This window comes from Lutra lutra, chromosome 4 (genome assembly GCF_902655055.1).
Source record: "Lutra lutra chromosome 4, mLutLut1.2, whole genome shotgun sequence".
Taxonomy (NCBI): Eukaryota; Metazoa; Chordata; class Mammalia; order Carnivora; family Mustelidae; genus Lutra; species Lutra lutra.
The window spans coordinates 149,957,035-149,974,015 of record NC_062281.1 but is presented as its reverse complement, the minus strand read 5'-3'; the positions used below and the strand labels follow the sequence as shown (position 1 = coordinate 149,974,015).

Here is a 16,981-nt window from a genome sequence, read left to right as displayed (position 1 = left end):
CCCATGGCGTAGGGCCCACTACAGACTATCTGTAACTACATGGGAAAGTCCTTTAACCTGTCTGGCAAGCCAGGATACTTTGACTTGAAGTAAATCGCCAGGGGCTATATGGGAATAATACCACTACTTCCAAGTAGGGCTAGGAGTCAAAGGAGATACAGTTCCTGAAACAAAGGTAGTGCTTTTTTTTCTCCACTGGAGAGCCTTTAGAACCAAAAGTTGGTCCCCTTTCCCTACAATAGCCTAGTTCTAGCCTCCCCCGCCCTCCCTCCCCCATTCTGGAGGAAGCTTCCAAACAATCCTACTTAGAAAGACCAGCATTTATACCAGCCTGTGTAAGGCATCTCAGAAAACACCAGAGTGGCAAAATGAAATGCCTACTCCTGCAAGAAAAAAAAAAAAAAGTGTTAGAATTTGAAATAAGATATCTGAGTCTTGGGAACTGAGGAAACCCAAATGATAGAAATCTGGAGCGAGTTTTCACAAACTTCATCTTTTGGTCTGTGCCTTTTCCATATTTTATTAAATTCGTGTTTTTTTTTTAAAAAAAATCACAGCAGCATTATCAAAGACAAAATATGTACAAACATTTTACAAAAGAAACATTACTAATACCAGCTATACCAAGGGTAGGCTGAGGAACAAACTCTGGGTTTCGAGGGCACAGTCCGCCCTCAAAGAATCTCAAATGTGTTGGGGCGGCTGAAACAGGCTTCTTTCCCGGTGACAAGCAGATGTGGTTGGTCGTACAAACCACGGCAACAGCGGGTGCTACGCGGGCTCAGTGGGCGAACTCCTCTCCTCACCGGCAAGGCCAGGATCCTGGTGGAGCTAACCACATAACTTAACCCAAGACAGTAAAAAGCGCTGTCCTCCCTCCCCGCATCGAAGCGCTTGCAAGCCTTCAACACCTTCCGCGTCCATGGCAAACCCGGCCGCAGTGTCAGACCAACAGGTGAATCTCACATGTAACCCTGCGCCGAACTTCGCTGCACTCTTGAGTCAGGTTTCTCGTCGGACCGAAAGGGAAGGAATTTTAGAAATGCCTCCTCTGAAGCCAGAAGTCAGAAGGAGAGGTGACCCTGATTAAACCCGATGGGGGTGGGGAGAGGCAGGAATTTGGAAAGAGCAAGGTCTCCTCTGGGCCAAGAGTCAAGGCGAGCGGCTCTCTTTGGGCTGGGGCCGGGCTGCAATCCGGTGGCCCACCCTACCCCCCTGCCCCGCCCGGACCTACAAGCTCGGCTCCTTTCTCAGCTCCCCCAGCTCCTTGACCTCCACCTTCCTGTACTTCCCCGACTTCCTCCGGTTGGTGATCACCAGGACGGCCACGCCGGCGACGAGGGCCACCACGACCACCACGATGACGGCGATGAGGCCGGCCGTGAGGCGCTTCATGGAGAACTGGGGGGGCTTCTCGTCCAGGTAGTAGATGAGCGTGCGCTCCACCAGCAGCGGCTCACCGCGTACGCGCACGTCGAGGCCGCCGGGGCCGGGGAACAGCGACTCGCCCTTGACATCCCTCTCGAAGTAGTAGGCGGCGTCCGCGATGTCCACGTCGCCGGGGCCCTTCTCGGTGGCGTTCTGCCGCAGCTCGATCTGGATGGTGGGCCGCTCGTAGTGCACGGCCGCCACGAACCGGGGGTGCAGCCGGTAGCGCTCGCGGAAGAGCCGCCGCAGCTCGGCGTCCAAGTCCGAGTGGTTGAAGGCGCGGGCGGCCGGGCGGTGGCGCAGGTCGATGAGGATGTGGTGGGTGCGCACCAGCTCGTCGCAGCGCAGGCTCAGGTCGCCCTTGTCCGTGCGGCGCACGCCCACCGAGTTCACGCACCAGCACACCGACGTCTGGTTGCACTGGCGGGCCTTGAAGCGGCCCTCGTGGTCGCAGTCGGGGTCGTACAGGCCGTCGTTGTCCAAGAGCGCGTGCTCGCTGGGTCGCACGAGTGCGCGGCCGCTCTTGGGGGCCCTCATGCGCGCCTTGAGCAGCAGGCACTTGGAGGTCAGCGTGGAGCAGTCCACCGGGAAGTCCAAACCGAGCACGCGGCACTGGCAGCGGCCGCCGGGGCCGTCCGCGCGGCACAGGGTCATCTTATTGGTGGCGCACGTGCAGTTGTCCTTTGCGGCTGCGGGGCTGATCGCCGCCGCCAGGAGCAGCAGCAACAGCGGCAGCGGGGGCGACGGCAGCGCGAGGCCCGAACCCCGGGCCATGGTGGGGCCGCGGAGCGCAGACGGGACGCGGGCGGACCAGGCGCTGGGGACTCTGCGGGGCTCCAGCTCCGCGTTGGGACAGTCTCGGGCTTCTGCCGCTGGCCGCTCCCTTCCGCTCTTATACTCCGCCGGACCTGCCGGGCTGGTTGGGCGGACTCACCCTCTGGTATTTGGGTGACACATCCCGCGGCCCCCAACCTCCCCCCCCCCCCCGCCCCGTCACCGTCCCACGGAAGGCACAGCCCGCCCTGCGCCGCCCGCGATAGGATCGGAGGAGCGGAGGTTGCTCCCGCCTCCTTCAGACCGAAAGCCTGGGAGAGGAAAACCGATACTCACCTGCGGGCTGCGGAACCCCGCCCCGCCCCGGCCCGCCCTGGCCTCACCTGGGGAGGAGCAGCCATCTCAGCCGCCCCCAGCCGGAGGACCGCGGGTGGCCTGGCTGCTCTCCTGAACAGGAATTCTTAAGAATTTCTTTAAAAAGTAAGGCGCGGGAGATCGCCAGCCTTTTGTCCCCTACCCCCTCTCTTTCCCAACCCCTATCCCTAACCTACCGCCCAGTTCTTCCAGTAGCCGTCAGTTAGTTTAGAATTCACAGGCATTATCTCAGCCTCGCCTCAGTCCTGACAGGTATGTACAATCTTTCAGACCCATTTTATAGGTGATGCAGTTGAGGCTGAGACTTAAAGTCACCCAGCCATCAATATCCTCAAATTCTTTGGAGGAGTCTTTGGTATTCTGCCTGGTGATTGTGAAACCTTAAATCAGTGTTTATGGAAACACAGTGGTGCTGAGTCGGAAGAAAGGAAGCAGTGTTACCATATCATGAGTAAAACCCAGGTGTCCCGGGATCCAGTGTGTCAGAAGTTCTGTTAAACACAGTTTTCCTCTACACACACAAACACACACCCCACACACATACACAGAAACATAATATTCATACATGTACTCAGTGTAGGGAAGCAAAAAGGAACTAGTTCTTCAAAAGAATAAGCAAGATTATAAGGGATTCTTTGTATACGTTGATTCTGAAAGAGCAAGTCGTTGCTTTTCTTTTTCTGTGCCCAGATAAGTAGCTGAACCACTGCAAAGAAGAAAAGGATGGGCCTGTGGGAAATGGCTGGTCTGCCTCTTCGTGGCTACTTTAATGGGGTGGCGGGGTGCAATCTCTTTTTTGAATCATTGAGAAAGTCCTGGGTTTCAAAGCTGTGGTAAAATTAACAATAATTAGCAAGTTATAATTATTCCTGGCTCCTTCGTTCAAAGCACATTTTATATGTTCAGCATTTAATGAACACCAGCAGTAGTACAAGGGTGTTGTTTAACACATGAAAGCCACCTAGCCTCTATCCCATTAATTTTTGAGCAATTCCTGAGGCGGGTAGGTGGAAATATATCATTCTCCCTTTATAGGTAGAGAAAGCAGAGTCATGTGAGGGCAATTTCTTCCCCACAAGCACCAGGCATTCTGGGAATGCTCCTCTGCTCTCTACTCCCGCTGTCTCTGTTCAGCTTCTTGAACCAAAAGCCTAGTCAGATTCCAGTTTCTTTCCCCCTCTCCAACACCCAGTCCATCCTGACAGAGAACTTTCTTTCTTCCCTTCTTTCTTTCCTTCTTTCTTTCCTTCTTTCTTTCCTTCTTTCTTTCTTTCTTTCCTTCTTTCTTTCTTTCTTTCTTTCTTTTTCTTTTTAAGCTTATTTATTTATTTGACAGTCAGAGATCACAAGTAGGCAGAGAGGCAGGCAGAGAGAGGAGGAAGCAGGCGCCCCGCTGAGCAGATAGGGCTGGATCCCAGGACCTGGGGATCATGACCTGAGCCGAAGGTAGAGGCTTTAACCCACTGAACCACCCAGGCACCCCCAGAGAAGGCTTTCTAAATCACAAATCTGTGTTGATCTCTGCTGAGAGCCAAAGTGGGAGGTGCTTGTGGCTCTTGGAATAGAATTCACACTTTTTAAGTTAGCAAACAAGATGGTGTATGGCCTTGAGCAAGGTGCTTCTCTATGCCTTACTTTCCTCATCTGTTAAATGGGGATAATAAAAGTACCTACTAACTAGGTAGGTGTGAGAATTAATGTAGATAAACAGCTTAGAAGTGTGTCTGTTCTAACAGTAGCTGCGCTTAGTAAACATGGATAGGTGTTAGCGGTTGTCCTGGTCCTCACCACCACCATGACCATCTTCATCTTGCTCCTGCCAGTATCTCCTCTCTTCTCCACATTTTCAAGCCTTCGTGAAATCATGTGCTGGGATTCTCCCCCTCATTTATTTAGTGCATTATTGTGCTTTTTTCTACTGAGCTCTTGGATCGCCCCCAGGAAGCCTTCCCTGATAGGCCCTGTCTATTGCACTGAGGGCTGTGCTCCTTCTCTGTGCTTTCCTAAATCCTGTAACATAACAGCAAAACTAACTTTTCTGGGCTTCTGTCTGCCCATCTGTAAAATGGACATGATAGCATCTCTCTATTTTATAAGGCATTCTGACAATCAAATCTAAAATAGATGAGACAGTAGATACCAAAGTTTTATAAACTGGAAGACACTGTAAAAATGTCAGGTTGCATTTTTATTTGTTAAAAACATATCCTGTCTTTTTAATTTTCCAGCTGCTAAGTAGCCCTAATCCTCTGTAAATGGCAGAGCTACCTGTTTGATATTCCAATGCATCGCAGGCTGGGGGGAGGAAAACTAATGGGGAAGGGTTTTCAGGGCTGGGGAATGTGTACAAAGGTGTCTTTGACTGCTTAGCTATTTAGGCTAGTGTTATGAGGTCTCCAAGCCTTGACCTTTTTCAGCCATGGTAAGTGTTTGGGGGATGGGGATAAAGGGAGCCTATTCTCAATGTCCTCTGTGGAAGACAGAGTGACCCCCCCCCACCCTCTTCTCTTTCCTAATTTCTGTGGTGAGCCAGGCTTTCCCCAACAGACACACAAACATGATGATGAGTTTTTTGTTTTGGTTTTTCTTTTTTATAGATTCTTTTGGGAGTTAGTTGGGAAATAATTATTTTTTCTAAGTAGGCTCTATGCCCAGTGTGGGACTTGAACTCCTAACCCCAAGATGAAGAGTCGCATGCTCTACTGACTAAGCCAGCTGGGTGCCCTTATGAGTTTATTAACTAAGCACAGCCTCAGCTATGATTCTCCCTTCTCGCTTCATCCCTTGCCTGACAAGGTCTGCAAAATATCACGCGTTAGCTTTAGCTCTTTGTATTTATTTTTCTTAAATTTTAACTTTCAAGTATTTAACAAAGGCATTCCGTGAACTCAGGTTTGTCAAATGTCTATGGGGGGCAGGAACCATATCTGAGCACTTCTGACCCCAGCACCAGCATTTATTAGGGGCTAAGTAATGCTTATTGGATTAATTAACGGTGAGATGTGCCGCGAATGTCAGAGGATCAATACACATTCCCGGGAGTGTTCATGGTGGCCGTTTCAGTTCTCTGCAAGTCCAATTCTCATCACCGACCCCTGCCAAGAACCTCTATCCTTACCCTAACCCAACCTCCAAACACCCAGTTTCAAGGAGGACTGAGTAATGCTGAACTGACTGTTACTTTTGCTTTTGTGCATGATCCCGAACTTTTACCGGCCTGTAACCATAGGGGGTTGGGATACAGGCTGATTGGTCTGTGAGCTGACAGGGATTCTGAGAAACACAGTCCAGTGCAGCTAAAGGCAAACGGGATCTAGTGAGACTTGGGCTCCCATCCTGGCTTCACGTCATTCACTGGCTGTGTGATTTTGAATAAGTTACTTCGCCCCTCAATTTCTTTAATTATAAAATGGGGGGGGTAATAATATCTACATTTCCCCAAAACCTGTGAAAAGGATGACTTCCCGCCTTGTTATTATGAACACATTCTTCCCCAACTGAACTTCAACTTCATGTCTTCTTGTGCCCTGTTTTCTTTTTCATTTTTTAAAAAAGATTTTATTTATTTACTTGACAGAGATCACAAGTAGGCAGAGAGGCAGGCAGAGAGAGAGGAGGAAGCAGGCTCCCTGCTGAGCAGAGAGCCTGATGAGATGTGGGGCTGGATCCCAGGACCCTGGGATCATGACCGGAGCCAAAGGCAGAGGCTTTAACCTGCTGAGCCGAGCCACCCACATGCCCCTTGCACCCTGTTTTCTAAGCTGGTGTTGACGATCTGACTTTCCTCTGTGCAAGACCAATACCAGCTCATCAGTTTTCTATTTTGGGGTGTGATTTATAAAAACAAAACACAAAAACAAAACTGTATTTGATTAATAAAAAAAATACTTACCATCTATAATTATTTTTAATGATTCAAGATAAAAAGTATAAAATACCCAACACAGTGTATGGCATACACTAGGGAGAATTCATCTCAGTTATTATTATCAACTGTCTCAGGGCGTGAGGATGCCTGGAGATCATTATAAGTTCCCGCAAAGAGCTGGTGATTGTGGGGATTGCTGAAGACCTGCCCCAGAGGCTGTGTGCAAGGGAGGGGAGCTGCCCCTGAGCCCTTGTCATCCTGACCCCCAGGATGCAGGAACAAGGAGATTATCTAGTTGCAGATCAGGCTTTAGCATTTCTATGCTCATCATTTGCTGAAAGCCCTACAGCACCCTTGGGGAGTGGGCAGGGAAGACATTATCCCCATTTCACAGATGTGGAAACAGAGACCTTGGGAGGACAAGAGAAGGAATGGCTCATGGTCACAAGCTTATAAGTGGTGAGGTCAGGCCTAGAATTTGGGTCTCCTGACACCACCTGTACATACAAATTAAAAAGGTGGAAGAGAATCAAAGGGGTCAAGAGGTTAGAGTCTCATCTGAGGTTCCTCAGATTTTCTTTTTCTTTCTTTCTCTTAGTTATACAATTTTTTTTTTTTAAGAAAGTTCAGGTTTTGTGAAAAGCAAAAAACCTAGCTGCTTGCATAGGGCACAACAGTGATCCCACACTTGAAACCCTAAGACTCATGCCATTACCCACCAGTTCCTCCCACATTGGAGTGGACGCGTTCCTTGCTGTCTGCCTTGCTGGGATGAAGTAGCCCACATTTGCATTCTGTCCTGCCAGGCCACGGGCAGCACCTTCTGCTTGGTTTACTCTTATAGAATGGAGATGATGTTGCCTGTGAGTGACATGATGGGGATTCTGCAGTGTAATGTCTGTGAAGGGGCCTGGGCCAGGTTGGGAAGACCGCTCAGTCCTCTTTTTGGCCTGACCACAGTCAGCTCTGTTCTCTGTCAGGAGCGGTCACTGAGGCAAGGGGCAATTCCGGAAGGCCAGTCAGGGTTTCCCCTCCTTCTGAGAGACAGCTTGGAGCGCTGGAGGAAGCAGGTGATGCTTCAGTCAGAATGCAGAAAATGCAGACAGAGAAGTGGGCTGTGGTGATTGTTACCTCAGGATGGAGGAAGGAGGCCCCCAGAAACCATAAGAAGAATGGGAAGTCAGCGCAGGGCTTGGGGAGCAGGGGTGTAGACCACAGAATAGATAAAGCGTACATGATTCTAGCTTTAATGTTTCATTTCTTTAAAAAATGTTAAAAAAAAAAAGCATTGCCAAGTAGAATTCAAAAGAGCCAGGAAATAAGGTACACCCTCTATATTTTCTTGTTTATTGTTATTGAAATGTTAATTTTTTTTAAATAAGTCAATCTCTCAAATTAAGTTTTAGGAAAATATTTGAGGTAAAATTTCTGGTTTTGCTTCAAATTATCTTATTTTCCCATTTCCATAGTTTCTGTTATTAATATGAACTGCCATTTCTTGATCACCAACCTTGTGCCAGGCACTTTATAAATAAATTCCCTAAAATCCTTCCAGCATCTCTACAAAAATAATTATTCTTGTCCCCATTTGCCAGATGGGGAAGCTGAGGCTTAAGGTCACACTCCTAGGACTCAATGGAGGAGGGCCTTGAAGCCAGCTCTGGTGACAGGGGCATCTACACTTTTCTATGACACAGTTTAGTGTCTTTTTTTTTTTTTTTTTTTTTTCAGTTTAGTGTCTTGATGAAGAGTCTTGAATGAGTAAGAGTAGAAGGAAGACGTAAGAATGGTAAACTGGGTGTGGTTTGGGTCTGGGAGGCCTCAGGAATGGAATGTCTGATCTTTTCACTTTTCTGGAAAGACAATAGTTTCTCTGTTGTGTGGCCATTTGGGTGCGGCCTTACTGTGTTTATTTGGGAGGTTTGCTGTGACATCTGTGACGCTGCTTGGCTTTTGTAGTCCATCAGGATTTGAAAAGTGACTGCGGGCGTCACCAGAAAAGTGTGTGTCATTGTTTCATTTCAGTATCTCCTACCTATGAGCTTCCCTTGTGATCTTGTCACAGTCTCCTCCTTAGGAGTTGCAAACCTTAACTGGCTCCCTCCCCTCGCATCTGGGCTCTTTGCCCTGAGGTAACTGGCTTCTTTTCCAAGGGTTTTACACTCAGGGTAAAAGCCGATAAAACACTCAATAACTGTGTAGTTACTTTGTAGTTAATCTCACTGGCTCTTGGGCGCATTGTTTCCGGAGAGATTTGGCAGCAAATGAGGAGAGATTGGGAAACCTTGTCACAACATTCCGGAGGCAGCCACGTTTCTCCAATCCCACGTTTGTGAGTCATGGTGCTTCCTTTCCCAGAGTGAGCCAGCCGAGGTGTGAGGCTCCCATGAGGGGGTGTGGAGGTGCTGCTGTTTCTGAGGGCTTCCAGTCCTTTCAAGGTGAGGACAGTGGTGACAGGTCTCAAATGTGCTGCTACCCCTTCTAGACCTGCCTGCCTGTTTCGGGCAGTCCTGGTCCAAGGGATGCCCCTTGGGGATATTGAGAAGGACATCACAGGTCATTGATCTCCGTCTCCCACCCAAAGAGTGGGTTCTGTCTCCAAGTCCCGTAACAGGGGCTTGCGCACTGCTGTGGTGCTGAAACAACTGTCCTCCCCACCAGACAGTCTGGCCCAGTCCCAACCAGCTCTGTAAGGCTCCTCATAATATTCAGGGAAACTCTGGGCCTCTGTAATCTTCTCACACTCTCTGAATTTCCATCCTTAGAGCAACATCAAGGAAGCGATGTTCACCTTCCCCTCAGTGGCTCCTCAGGGATCTATCTGAAGCCAGCTCTCTGGTCCCCAGGCTCTCCTCAGTCCTTCCTGCCTCTTTTCTTGCCTTTCTCTAGTGAAACCTCCCTTTGTCCTCATCCTTCCTCCTCTGCCAATCTCACACTCTGGGTTGTGGTGTTTTTTCTACCAGTGACCCCATTCAACACATGATGTTATGGAACAAGGCAGTGTGGGGAGATCCCAGCCGAGGATCCTCCTGGAAGCTCTGAAGGAGAGTTTGTTCCTGGTGTCCTGCTTCTCTTCTCTGCCTGGGAGGGTAGGTGTAACCCAAACCATCCCTTACCTGTCTACTCGTTCCCTCTGTTCCTGTCTGAGCAATATTTGTAATATCTACAATTTACTGAGAGCCTGTTATGGCCCCGCTGCTCAACATGGCTTATCTTTTACCTTACATCATCCAAACGAGGTAGGTTCTGTTATTCTTACCCTACAAATAAGAAACCTGTGCAGAGGGGCACCTGGGTGGCTCAGGGGTTGGGCCTCTGCCTTCGGCTCGGGTCATGATCTCAGGGTCCTGGGATCGAGCCCCGCGTCGGGCTCTCTGCTCAGTGGGGAGCCTGCTTACCCCCCTTCTCTCTCTCTGCCTGCTTCTCTGCCTACTTGTGATCTCTGTCTCTGCCAAATAAATAAATAAGATCTTTAAAAAAAAAAAAAAAAAAAAAGAAACCCGTGCAGAAGGACCCTTGCCCAGGAATGTATGGCCAGTAAATGGCAGGGCTGGAATTCACACTCATTTCTGTCTGGCTCTGAGATTCTGTTCTTTCTGACACCGTGCTGCTACAGACCATGTTCATCTCCCTAGCCCAAATGTTTTAACCTCCACCACACCTTCCTACAAGTTTACTCCTCTACAAGTTCAAACTACGCCGCAACTTCTTTTTCTTTTGCGGATGCTGAATCAGAACATCAAAGTAGTCTCTCAACTGAAGCCAAGTAAAGGTACGGCTTTGATTTTATAGGACAACTTACAGTTTTGCTCCCTGACATCTTGGTTGAACTCACCCTTTCGGGGAAGCAGACAAAGCATGGTATATACCATGTGGATGGAAAAAAAAAACAGTTAAGTGCAGGGTAATGTCTCATCCAGCTCCAGAGCAGGTCAGAACCTTCCAGACTTCCCAGCAACAGATGCTTTCCTCAGCTCCTGTGTTGCCCTTCCAGGGGCACGAGCATCCCAACCCTATCCTGGGCTGTGGTTTGCCCTCTGCTTTTCCCAGCCTCTGAGGCTGTTTATTTCTAGATGTTTCCAGACCCATCAGTGCAAGGAGCCAACCATACAGAGGGGCTTAGACTCCTATCCTCAGTAGCTGAGTCACTAGATGGAAGTAGAGGCGAGAAGGAGTGGAAGAGAAGGAAAGTTCAGAAGTCTGGGGAAAATGGGAAGGAGGGAGAAAGAAGCCTTCATTGTTCTCCAATGTGGGGATGCCTGGGTCCAAGACAGAGGGCCAGGAAGCCCCGGTTGTTCCTCTGGCCTCTGTGGGATGCAAGAGATGGGACTCATTTCTTTGGATTCACGTGGGAAGTCCTGGCTCTGTCAGCAAAACGTCAGCTATAACCTTTCAAACCATGGTGATGGGAAAATGATGACTGCCTTCTGAAACTTCTCCATGAACACAGGAGGTTGTTGATTGGAAAGCAAGGGAGAGCCAGCACAACTAATCCGCTCACCACCGTGTGCCTCCTCTCCCCACCCACCAGACTGGGTTCTCTTACACCCCTTCACCCTCCATTTGTCCAGCTACCAGGCATGACTTGTTCATTTTAAAAGCTTACAGAGGGTCTGCCTTGTGCCAGGCCTGGACCTGGCCACAGGGCTACAGGGCCAATAGCACCTGACCCCTGACCCTGAGCAGCTCACAGCCCATGCAATGACGACCGTCTAGTCAGGGCTTAGTACATATTTGTTGAACAGATAATTACAATGAAGGGTTAAAAAGTACAGTTCCTGCCCTCCCCACTCACGTGGGTTCTTCACCTCTTTACACACAGTACATCAGCAGAAAAACCTCACTGGCTCTTAAGTGTGTCTGTTTTTTGTTTTTGTTTTTTTTTTCTCATTTTTCTCAGTGATGAGTATGAAGAGCTTTGGGGGTGAGGGTTGAGGGAAAACACAACCCAATAGGTAACATACAGAAAATATGACTGAAATAAAGACCCTTTGGGCAGGAAAAGACAGCCTAAGAAGATACCACTTGTTGGAAGAGATTATGCTGAGTGAAATAAGTCAAGCAGAGAGAGTCAATTATCATATGGATTCACTTATTTGTGGAGCATAACAAATAACACAGAGGACATTGGGAGATGGAGAGGAGAAGGGAGTTGGGGGAAATTGGAAGGGGAGATGAACCATGAGAGACTATGGACTCTGAAAAACAATCTGAGGGTTTTGAAGGGGCGGGTGGTGGGATGTTGGGGGAGCCAGGTGGTGGGTATTAAGGAGGGCACGTATTGCATGGAGCACTGGGTGTGGTGCATAAACAATTCTGTTACGCTGAAAAGAAATTAAGAAAAAAAAAAAAAAGGAAGAAGATACCACTTGAGGGACAAAACCGACAGCCCAAATGGGAAACAGCAAAGCATGTTACAGCTAGAAACGACTTTCCAAGAAAGCTAGCCCAGGAGTTCTGTGGTGTTCGAGTCATGGAATCCATTGCTGAGGGGTAGGGGGAGGGTGACTAGGATTCTCTCGAGTAAATGCGACTGTCCGGACTCACGAACATTTACACGGAACTCATGAACCTTGACTGGGTTTCAAAGGGAGGCATCTGGGAGCCTCTGGAGTCTATTTATCTCAAGAACCCTCCCACCCCCAAGTTAGAATCTCTGATGCAGTTTAGTGCCTTCTCCTCATTCAGCGGAGACAGCGATGACTTCTTCGAGGTCACAAAGTCAGTTCGTGAAAACATCTGCTTGGTTTTAAGGAGCTCAGAAGCCGGTTATTTGGGTTCAAATCCTGATCCTGCCATTTATCAGCTACTGATTTTCAGGAAACCACTTAACTTCTCTAGGCCTCTTGTTTTCTCATCTGTAAAACGGAGGTAATAGTAACGTACTTGTGAGGTTATTGTGAGGATTGGGAGTTCATCTATGTGAAGAACTTTGAGCAGAAGTCGGCAAGCTTTTTGTAGGTCACAAGATAGTCAATAGTTTAAGCTTTGTTGGGTAAGGAGCAAAATTCACAGCTATCGTGGCATCCTAAGAGAATTATTTAAAAATGTAAAATACATTCTTAGCGCACGACCGCATAAAAACAGGCAGTCATACAAAAATGGGATTTGGCCCGTGGTTCGTAGTTTGCAGACCCTTAGACTAGAGCAGCCTGTGGCCCGCCGTACATTTTCAGTAAGTGCTACTTTCTACTTTCCCAAACCAGGACTTTTTCAAATGCCAGGTTTACCTGCAGGTGGCTTAAATCACAACAGGAAACAAGGTGACGGCTGCCCAACTCAGCAAACCTGTTTGTTACAAATAAGTCGACGTTGCCAAGGTGCATGGAGCCTCCCTGTTGCGAGGCCTTCCCATCCACGTCCGGCTTGAGTGGGCGAAGTGGCAAAAGCTCTAATTATGTTCGGGGAAGCTTCAAGTCCGAAGTGGCAAGCATCACAGGTCAGAGACCGCTGGGAGGGGCTGGGATGGGGACCACAGGCCTTGGTTTCTGGGTTGGGACAGAGGCACAGGGAGGAGACAGGGCCGATCCCAGAGCTCCCCGTGTTCTGGGCTCCCGGGTATTGGGAAAGCCCTGACTCTTGTCCCTAGAGGAGGCCAGTTCTGCCAGTTCAGCCACTTTCTGCCCGTACCTACCCTACTTTAGAGGATCTCTGACGGTGGAAACTCCAGACACAAGCGCAGCCACATGTCTGAGGTAGAGGGGCCCCCACCATCTATTTGCCACCACTGCATTTTACCGACGGACAAACAAAGGCCCAGGCTGGGGAAGTGACTTGCCAGAGATCAGATGGCAGACAGAGCTGCCCGGACATCAGACACCCGGGCTCCTGCCCTCCTGCCTTCCTGCTCAGTGCTTTTGCTCGAAATCATTCCTAAAATAAGTGAATTAATTAATAATGTGGTAGTGCTTAAGGCACATACACAGCAAGCCTATCAGATAGAAACTACCACTACTGGTGGAGAACCGAGGCCTGGAGAGGGGGAGGGCCTTACCCAGACTCACATGGCAAGTGCACACTTAGCACCTGCGTTTCAACCGTTTGTCTCCTCTACAGTCTGCATGCCTTCCACTGGAAAAGGGGACGAACGTTAGACACAGCAACAAGGTTGTCATGTGGTGTGGGGGAGATATCTCTTGCAGACACGCCAGACTGGTGCCTGGTACCTCGTAAGCACTCAATGCATGCTACCTCCCCTTCCCCTTCTCTCCCTTCACCCCTGCTCCATCCCAGAGAAATTGTCTTGAGTCATCCTTGAGCAGGAAAATAATAAGCAACATTTATTGAGCTCTCTGTGGTATAGGCTTATGAAGTATCTAATTTAATCCTCACAAATACGCTCTGAATTAGGCACTATTATTAGTTCCACTTTACAGGTGAGGAAGTCAAGGCAGCAACTCGCTCAAGACCACACAGCTAGTAAGTGGTGGATTCAGGATCCAAAATCTGGTCTCTTTGAATCTCAAACCCATGCTCTTAAAGAGTCAAGATTGCCTTGGCCCCTGAATTGGCACTCCTTTGCCAAGTGCGTGGCTGGCAGGCTGCCTGATGGAGCAGGACCGGGCAGGCCGCTTAATGAGGGGACTGACCTGGGGAAGGAATGAGGTCACATTCCAGGAGGCTGAGACAAGGCAGACCACGCATCACTTCAAAAGACTTGTTCTCTTGGAAAAAAACTAGCAGAGTTGGATACCCGTGCCAAATAGAAAACTGGATGCACAAAAGGGATATCAGGACCTAGCAAAGGATTTAAATTTCCAGGACCAGTCCTTTGAACTCCTGTGAGCCCAGACCCCCAAGCAGAAGCCATTGGCATCACCCTCCAAGGACCGTTCCTGCCCTGTCCCCTTCCCATTTCCATTCCCAAACTCCAGAGAATCAACTGACCTTCCTTTCAGGCTTTCAGCCCTCTGTGTACGTGCCTTAAGCACTTATCACATTATTAATTCACCTATTTTAGTAATGTTTTTGAGCACCTACATTGTTCTAGGCGCTGTGCTAGGAGTAGTGCATAAGATCTGTCTATTCCCCCCATGGACTTGACCATCCATGAGGAAGCCAGACATGAAACTAAAAGTGAGTTTTACCATAGGTGAAGCACAGGGTGTTACAGGGACTTACTTCTAGCTTTCCTTCCTTTCTTCCGCTGTCTTTCTCATCCTCCCTTCTTCCCTTCCTTTCACAGACATTTATGAAGTGCCTCTAGATAAAGCAATGAATAAGAAAGACAAGATTTCTTGGGACGCCTGGGTGGCTCAGTTGGTTGGACAACTGCCTTCGGCTCAGGTCATGATCCCGGGGTCCCGGGATCGAGTCCCACATCGGGCTCCCAGCTCCATGGGGAGTCTGCTTCTCCTCTGACCTTCTCCTTGCTCATGCTGTCTCTCACTGTCTCTCTCTCAAATAAATAAATAAAATCTTTAAAAAAAAAAAAAAAAAAGAAAAAAAAGAAAGACAAGATTCCTGCCCTCTTGGAGGTTACATTCCACTGGTAGCTGGGGGATTTGACCCAGGAGAGGAAAAGCTTGTGAGCCATACTGAAGACTTTGGATTTGATCCGGTTGTTAAATGAAAACCCAATATTGACTTTACGCAAGAGAGTGGTCTGAGCAGATTTGTGTTTCAGAGAAACCACACTGGAAAACAATACAGAGGATGAGTAGACCACTCAAGGATGAGATTGGTGGCAGGGAGTTCAGAATGGAGGCTCCTGGGATACCCTGGAGATGTGTGTGATGGCCCCCTAGACCAAGCAGGGCTGATGAGAAGGAAAGATGGCCCCACGGCTCACCCAGGACTGGGCTAGCCAGTGACACTGGCACCCTGGGCTGTGTGACAAAGCAGCACATCTTCAAACCGATATTTTTAAAACGGACACCTCCATTTAGTGGGCATGAAGGGAAACAAAGTGTCTATTAGTAGAAGTTGCATGCCTATTTCTTTATGCTCTTTATGTGTACTGAAGACAACATTTCATATCATTTGGAATCATCTTCTATTTCACAATTTCTCAGTCCCTTATAGCAGGGTAGCAGACTGAGCTGGAAGAAGTCCAGCTCCTCTGTAGAGAGACCACCCAGTAAGGGGGAGGCATCCAGCTGAGCTCAGCCCCCAGCTGTCCCTAGGGTGCAAGTGATGACATCCTAGGACCCTCAGACCAGCCTAGTTACCAGCTGATATCAATCGGTGATCCCAGTCAAAGCTGCGTGAGGCTGGAGTATCTCCCAGCCGTACCCTGCCTGAATTCTTGACCCATAAATTGTGAGATACAAAACAGCCGTATCTTCAAATCTCTAAGTTTGGGGTCATTTGCTGTATAGCAATAGACAAACACACCACCCTCATTTGCTGACACTGGAGGTAAACCCTAGCACCACCTGAAAGCCTCTTCACGTGTCATGTGATCTCTACAAAGGTCACAGGGACTGAACTCCAATCTGCACACCACCCCGGCTGATGGGTCTACAGAAACCATGGTATCACCATTCTTTCCAGGTAGATTTGGGAGGGCCCTGAGTCATGAGGAGAGCCTCTTGGAGACTCCAGTGAAGAATCTTTCAGGGTTATCTAGCCTTTTTTTCCTCCCTCACTGGATGGCAAAGAAGACGCATGTATCATAGTTGTCATTGGCTGTCACCATATGAACACAAAGGGAGGCAGACTTAGGATGAGGCCACTGCTACAGAGGACAGAGGGGAGGGATGGAAAGAACAGGAACCTAGGACCAAAATGGCATCATCAAATCTCTGAATCAACCAACCCTGGAGGTCCCCACCCACCTACCCCCTGCCCACCGCTGGATATCTACTATGTGAACTAATGTGTTTGTTTCTAGCTTAAGCCAGTTTGTGCAGGATTTGTTGTCTGCTTCCCAAGGCAACCCAATTAATGCTATAATTCTTTTCTCTGAAATTTGCACATTTGGTGAGTAAGCTTAATTTCTTCAGTTCCAGCTCATCCTGAGATCAACCTATGCTCACTTGCTCTATTCAAAGTCCCAGAATGGAGAATGGAAGAGAAACAAATTTGATCTAGCTGTCATTTAAACCATAAATTTGACTTACCACATAAAATTCATGGAATTTAAGCCTCGAAACAGTAAAGGAGTGCTACCCATAAATATTAATAACAGTAATTATAAGAAGGATAACGAATATCATTGAGAAGTTACAATATGCCAGGCATTGTTTTAAATGCCATGTAGATGATTTCATTGAATTCCCACAATAGTCCCGTGTGGTTAGAGATATTTTTTTTTTTTAAAGATTTTATTTATTTATTTGACAGAGAGAGATCACAAGCAGGCAGAGAGAGAGGAGGAAGCAGGCTCCCTGCTGAGCAGAGAGCCCGACGCGGGGCTCGATCCCAGGACCCTGAGATCATGACCTGAGCCGAAGGCAGCGGCTTAACCCACTGAGCCACCCAGGCGCCCGGTTAGAGATATTTTAATCTCCATTTTAGAGAGTAGAAGCTGAGACAGGGAAAAATTAGGTTAATTTTCCTAGGTCACAGAGCAGCAAGTGGTAGATTGGAATT

The 16,981-nt window shown here is 48.5% G+C and overlaps 1 protein-coding gene and 1 long non-coding RNA gene across 2 annotated transcripts; one reads left to right on the top strand and one right to left on the bottom strand.

Moving 5' to 3' along the window:
* Positions 1–477: 477 nt before the first annotated feature.
* Positions 478–2,334, bottom strand: TACSTD2 (tumor associated calcium signal transducer 2). The gene has a single exon (XM_047728419.1). It carries the CDS (start codon positions 2,200–2,202, stop codon positions 1,231–1,233), a length of 972 nt encoding a protein of 323 aa, XP_047584375.1. The 5' UTR covers positions 2,203–2,334; the 3' UTR covers positions 478–1,230.
* Positions 2,335–10,171: 7,837 nt separating this feature from the next.
* LOC125098136 (uncharacterized) lies at positions 10,172–14,679 on the top strand. Its single transcript, XR_007126730.1, has 3 exons — positions 10,172–10,217; positions 12,652–12,884; positions 14,631–14,679. It is a non-coding gene; the product is annotated as an uncharacterized LOC125098136 (long non-coding RNA).
* The last annotated feature ends 2,302 nt before the right edge of the window (positions 14,680–16,981 follow it).

Excerpts from the sequence above, each read along its gene's own strand:
- TACSTD2 (XM_047728419.1), bottom strand. The coding sequence starts at position 2,202 with ATGGCCCGGGGTTCGGGCCTCGCGCTGCCGTCGCCCCCGCTGCCGCTG.